We start from the raw sequence: 5,191 nt of genomic DNA, 5'->3' as shown, positions 1-5,191 counted from the left end.
AACGTAGCATAGACTTCTAGTCTGCTACAAGTCTACAACTATCAAAGTATCAGTTAGATATTTGTAAATTGTAGGCTTGTAACTCTCATTTTTAATGTGTAATTTTGGATCAAACTCTGATTTGTGGGAGAGGAGCTTTTCACATCTCAATAGTTCTAATTGGCTGAAGGTGTTTTAAAGTAGGGGGAGTGTTTTAAAGGAGCTTTTCACATCTCAAATCTACATTTTGGTTTCCTGACAGTCTAATTTTTTCTCTAGAATTCGCCATAACCTGCAGCATGTCACCCACATTATATATACACAATGGAGCTTGACAATCATTTAGCATCTCTGACAACCAAATCCAATGAAGCATAATATAACAAAAGTGCACGCCATAAAACAAATTAGCAGAATATATGCCAATATCAGATAAAAAATGCTTAAAAGCACTTGAGCAATTCTCCGTAGTACTAATAGAGTAGTAGAATATATTACTAATACAGTAATAGTTCAAACTTCAAACAAAGAGAACATGTTAACAACAAAAACTCAAAATGCCAGCAAAAACGTCCATGACTAATGACTACTAATCATCTCCAACTTCAATATCAATATCGTCATCACTTCCATTGACATCATCGTCATCTCGATTTCCTTCACCTTGCTCTCCACCTCTTGTGTGGGCCTTAAAGTCCACCTCATCTCTTTCATCATCGGCTTCGTCACGAATTGTAACCGAGTTTCTGGTTCTATTCCTTGTACTTGGCCCCACATCAATATCGGCTCCCCTCGCTGCTCGAACTCGGGTATAAGCACCGCCATAGCTTTAAAAAGACCCGTCTTAACTACGCTGTTTATCTCCATCAGAGCTTTAGTTTCCTTGAAATAGATTGATGGATTTAGATAAAATCCGGCTTCATACCAAAATGTTTGGAGTTAGTACTTAATACATACCTCAAGGCTTAAGCTGACATCTATGTAAAAAAACTTTAGAAGTTGTTACCTGCATCCAATGGACGATGGAGTTGATATTCCCACCTCTTGTCAATAATGGTCTTCACCTTCGTCCATGTCCTTATGTCCAACCCCAAGTTCTTTTCAATTTGCCCCTCTGCCCTCTTCATAGCTCATATAAATAGCCCATACATGACTTCTCGTCTCTATCCACCATTCTCAAAACATCCACCAATGGGGCCATCACTTGACAAGAGTAATAAACATTATCCCAGAAAGACTCCTTTTCAACTATTCTTTCAACTTTCTTTCCATCGGATTTTTTTGCAAAATCACTCTTTCTCCAATATTCAGAAACAAACAACACCTGCACGTGGTGCCTATTCTCCCACATACTCCGCAATGTGTAAAATTGAGTAGCAAACATAGTCACGCAAGATCTGTGTAACTCTCTACCTCCGGTCAACTTCCGCAACCAAGCTAACACTCTCCTATGGTTATAGAGATAAACCACCACTACTTTAGCTTCAGATAATGTAGAATTTATTTTGGGCAATGCAGTCTTCTCTCCACTCCCAAAATCTTGAAGCATCAAATTAATGCAATGCGCTGCACAAGGAGTCCAAAACATCGAGCCATGCTTTTCTTCCAACATTGCTCCCGCCAATTTATAGTTTGATCCATTGTCGGTCACAAACTATTGAAAAAAGAAATACATCATTAAATTGATAAATGGATTTTTAGTAACTTGTTTTGTACAATGTACACAACTAGTTAACTACACACAAATGTGTAAGTAGCTTACCGAAACAATATTCTCAACCCCGACTTCGACAATCACTTCATTAATCATTCTCACAATATAGATTGCTTCCTTAACTTCTTTTGATGCATCAATTGACTTCAAGAAAATTGTGCCTTTCGGACAACTCACCATAAAATTGATCAAACATCTACCTTTTCCATCGGTCCAAAAGTCAGACATAAGTGAACATTCATATAGCTGCCAGTGCGGTCTAAAAGAATTAACAAATTCTTTTGTCTCCGCATACACCTCCTTCAGCAAAGTCACCCGTAAGTTATGATAGCTAGGCGGGGGCATAGCTGTAAGGGAATAATAATAATAATATAAGCACAATATTTTAAAATAACTAAGTATTTTTAAATTCTAAATAAGTTACCTTTTCCATATTCTCCAATAGCATGAATCATTTTTGTGAAGCTTGGTGGGCGTACTGCATTGAAAGGTAATCCAACTTCGTATTCCCACTTTGCTATACATAGCCATGCTTTTTTCTTCAAAACTTGCTTCTGAGGGTTGTTTTTATCCAAAGTAGATTGCTTCATATTGTTGTTTGTCAATAATTGATCAAGAGGACCTCTAACATTGTCAATGGCTTTTCTTCTACCAATGGAAATACCTTGGTTTCTATTACCACCCCCACTACAAATATCTTGTTCTTCTACTACAGCATCATCTTCATCTTGTCTCTGAAGAAGGTCATGTACTCTAGCCTTATCAAGCTTCTTCTTTTTTACTACCTGTAATGTTGCATTGACTTTATGTTGAATATCTATAGTCACATTTGGACATGACATCACATTCCCTTTCTTATGAATTAGATGTTCCTTCAATCGATTTATCCCTCCAGACATCCTTTTATCACACAATGTACACCAAACAAATTTTTTGTTATTTGGGTCCCTACACTCACCCCATTCCCATGCCATATCAGCTGACTTCCTCTTCATTAGGTGGTTGTAGCAGCAGTTGTTGTGGCAGCACTCGTAACAGAGGGCTCATTCGAAGCTCTCGAAGACGACATCTCTAAATTTCAGAAAAATAATTCAAAAGAAAAAAATCAGTAAACATATCACAGTAGATACCAAATAGTGTTTGGTGTGGTCGTGCTCTCTTTTTGTTCTTTACTCTTTGATTTAGTTTTTAATTAATCTAATTGCGGCACAGCTGCAATTAGAAACAATCCAGCTCCAACAGTCCAACCCATTTTCATAACTAAACCAATCACAATGTCACATAATCTATACGCAATAGTGGAATACGAAGTTTCAACTCATAACAGTCATAAGGCATATCTAAAATAATTCCAACACCATCGCATCACAAGTCCACAATTTAATCTTGGCTGTGATTTTGGCTACTTCAAACAGACTTTAGGTGGGTCAATAATAAAACTTTCGAAATCATTAATCATTTAATCTTGGCTATGATTTTTATTTATTTATTACAATCAACAATTTTTTGGTTTGGACTGAAGAACAAAAGTGAAGAGAGAACTGAAGTGATGAGAAGTAGAACTGTAAAAGTGATGAGAAGAGAAGTGAAGAGAGAACTGAAGAACAGAAGTGATGAGAAGTAGAAGTGAGGAGAAGTGAGTAGAAGTGAGAGAAGAATAAGAAAAAAAATGGAGAAGAAGAACTGTGCGTACCTGTGTTGCTGGAGAAGTGCAGAAGACGAACTGTGCTGCTGGAGAAGACGTCTGTGCGTTTTTTTGATTTCGCGAGCCCTAAATTTTTGGTTTGGACCTTTTTTTTTTAATGTTTCGCGGGCTAAAAAAAAGCCCGATTTCACACTATTAACTCTCCCGGGCCCGAGTACTCATAAATCAAAATATCGGCCGATTTTTCAGCCATTTCTCATCCCCAATCACTCATGGGGAGTAATGGGTTGACCGAATCGGCTAGGCACCGAGTAGGGAGTACTCGGCGATTTTATAGCACTGGTATAGAGATATATTATGGCCAATTATTTTCCATAGCACAATTTTACTAAAATGATTTCATTCGCATTCCTAGATGATGCCTTCACATTTTTTTTCTGAAGAGTATATATTTGTTTTGTTTGAAATTCATATAAAAGTTTGTGTTTAGGAGAAAGTACAAATTTTAAAACCCAAAAAAATAATTGGATTGGGTTAAGGCCCATTGTATCCATTGTATTTTGTTTAAATGTTTTTAGATCATTAGAAGTCATCATAGTAACACCCAATTAGGATTCCCCCCCGCCCGCCCACAACTAGATGGGAAATTAGCTAGGGTCTCCCCCCTAAACACACGGTCAAGTTGGATTGAACATTAACTTTCAAGTCAAGCAACTGAAAATGACACAAATGCTCTCATTATTTTCAAAAAGAAAATGTTCAATTTTGCTTAGGTGGGGGCAGTTGTGTTATTTTCAATTATTTGATCTAAATTTAACAGTCAAACCAAGTTGATCGTGTGTTTTAGGGGGGGGGGGGGTAATATTAGTTAACCCCTGTTTTTTTCACAATTGCAAACCCAATTGTGGACAATATAGTTGTCCAAAGGCTCAAACTCACATGACGTAGGGTTTTCACATTGGCCTTGACGCAAGTTTGTGGTGTCGATTGTCTCTATTTTACCAATTTTTTTTTTATTGCCAAGCATAGCACCACTAAGTATAATTAATACAACAAGTATGCGAATTGTGCTACGTACTATATATATCTATTACTATATATGTATGTAGTATTATACAACAACAAGACGTCCATCATTAGCATCATCATGTTCCAAGTACGGATAGCAGTTCGTAGAGCATATCATAGATAAAAAAAAAAAATCATATTTATGTTCAACTCTAGTCATGACTTGGAAGTGTTGCAGTCATGGAAGTTACTGGCTAAACTAAGAAGAGCACCTAAAATCTTCGAATGCTACTGGTCTCCACCTCCCCAGAATATGATTAAGGTTAATGCGGATGGTTGCTCAAGGGGAAATCCGGGTAACTCGGGATGGGGCACTTTACTAAGAGATAGCAATGACAATGTTATCGGAGCATACATTGGAGGATTAGCTAAGCATTGCTACAAGCTTCATAGCCGAGAGCGTAGCGATTGTGGGGGGCATTAACAAGGCAATGGAACTGGGATGGAACCATATATATGGGTGGAGTCAGATTCCACTACTGCAATGAAGTCATTTAATAACAACCAATTAAGTGCATTGGCGAGTGTGAGCGGCATAGGAAAAAGTCAAGCATTTAGCTAATGGGGTTAAGTTCTAATCACCAACACATGGCGAGAGGTAAACTTTGGAGCAGACATTTGCTTTAAAACTGTTGTCATCACCTTGGCAAAGGAGGAAAAAATGGTGGCTCGATACTCTTAATTTTCTACACAAGATAGAAGACAATAACATGACCTACTATAGATTTGTAAATTAGCTATCTGTCGGAATGAAGACACAATATCCTGTATCAACTTTAACTCTT

General features: G+C 37.4%; 1 protein-coding gene across 1 annotated transcript; it reads right to left on the bottom strand.

Moving 5' to 3' along the window:
• Window positions 1-313: 313 nt before the first annotated feature.
• On the bottom strand, window positions 314-3,483 carry LOC147507837 (uncharacterized). The gene is made up of 5 exons (XM_086599083.1): window positions 3,387-3,483; window positions 2,118-2,764; window positions 1,742-2,040; window positions 986-1,633; window positions 314-896 (listed from the first exon to the last, which is right to left on the bottom strand). Exons 2-4 carry the CDS (start codon window positions 2,686-2,688, stop codon window positions 1,103-1,105), a joined length of 1,401 nt encoding a protein of 466 aa, XP_086455209.1. The 5' UTR covers window positions 2,689-2,764; window positions 3,387-3,483; the 3' UTR covers window positions 314-896; window positions 986-1,102.
• Between the last annotated feature and the right edge of the window lie 1,708 nt (window positions 3,484-5,191).

Source organism: Coptis chinensis, chromosome 3, assembly GCF_015680905.1.
Source record: "Coptis chinensis isolate HL-2020 chromosome 3, ASM1568090v1, whole genome shotgun sequence".
Classification (NCBI taxonomy): Eukaryota; Viridiplantae; Streptophyta; class Magnoliopsida; order Ranunculales; family Ranunculaceae; genus Coptis; species Coptis chinensis.
The sequence above is the reverse complement of the archived record's forward strand: the minus strand, read 5'-3'. Positions and strand labels throughout refer to the sequence as shown.

Bases quoted from the DNA above. Each gene is read 5' to 3' on its own strand.
- LOC147507837 (XM_086599083.1), bottom strand. From the start codon at position 2,688: ATGAAGAGGAAGTCAGCTGATATGGCATGGGAATGGGGTGAGTGTAGG. The intron at 2,041-2,117 runs GTAACTTATTTA...ATTCCCTTACAG, and splicing joins TATTGGAGAATATGGAAAAG to CTATGCCCCCGCCTAGCTAT. The intron at 1,634-1,741 runs GTAAGCTACTTA...TTTTTTCAATAG, and splicing joins GGGTTGAGAATATTGTTTCG to TTTGTGACCGACAATGGATC.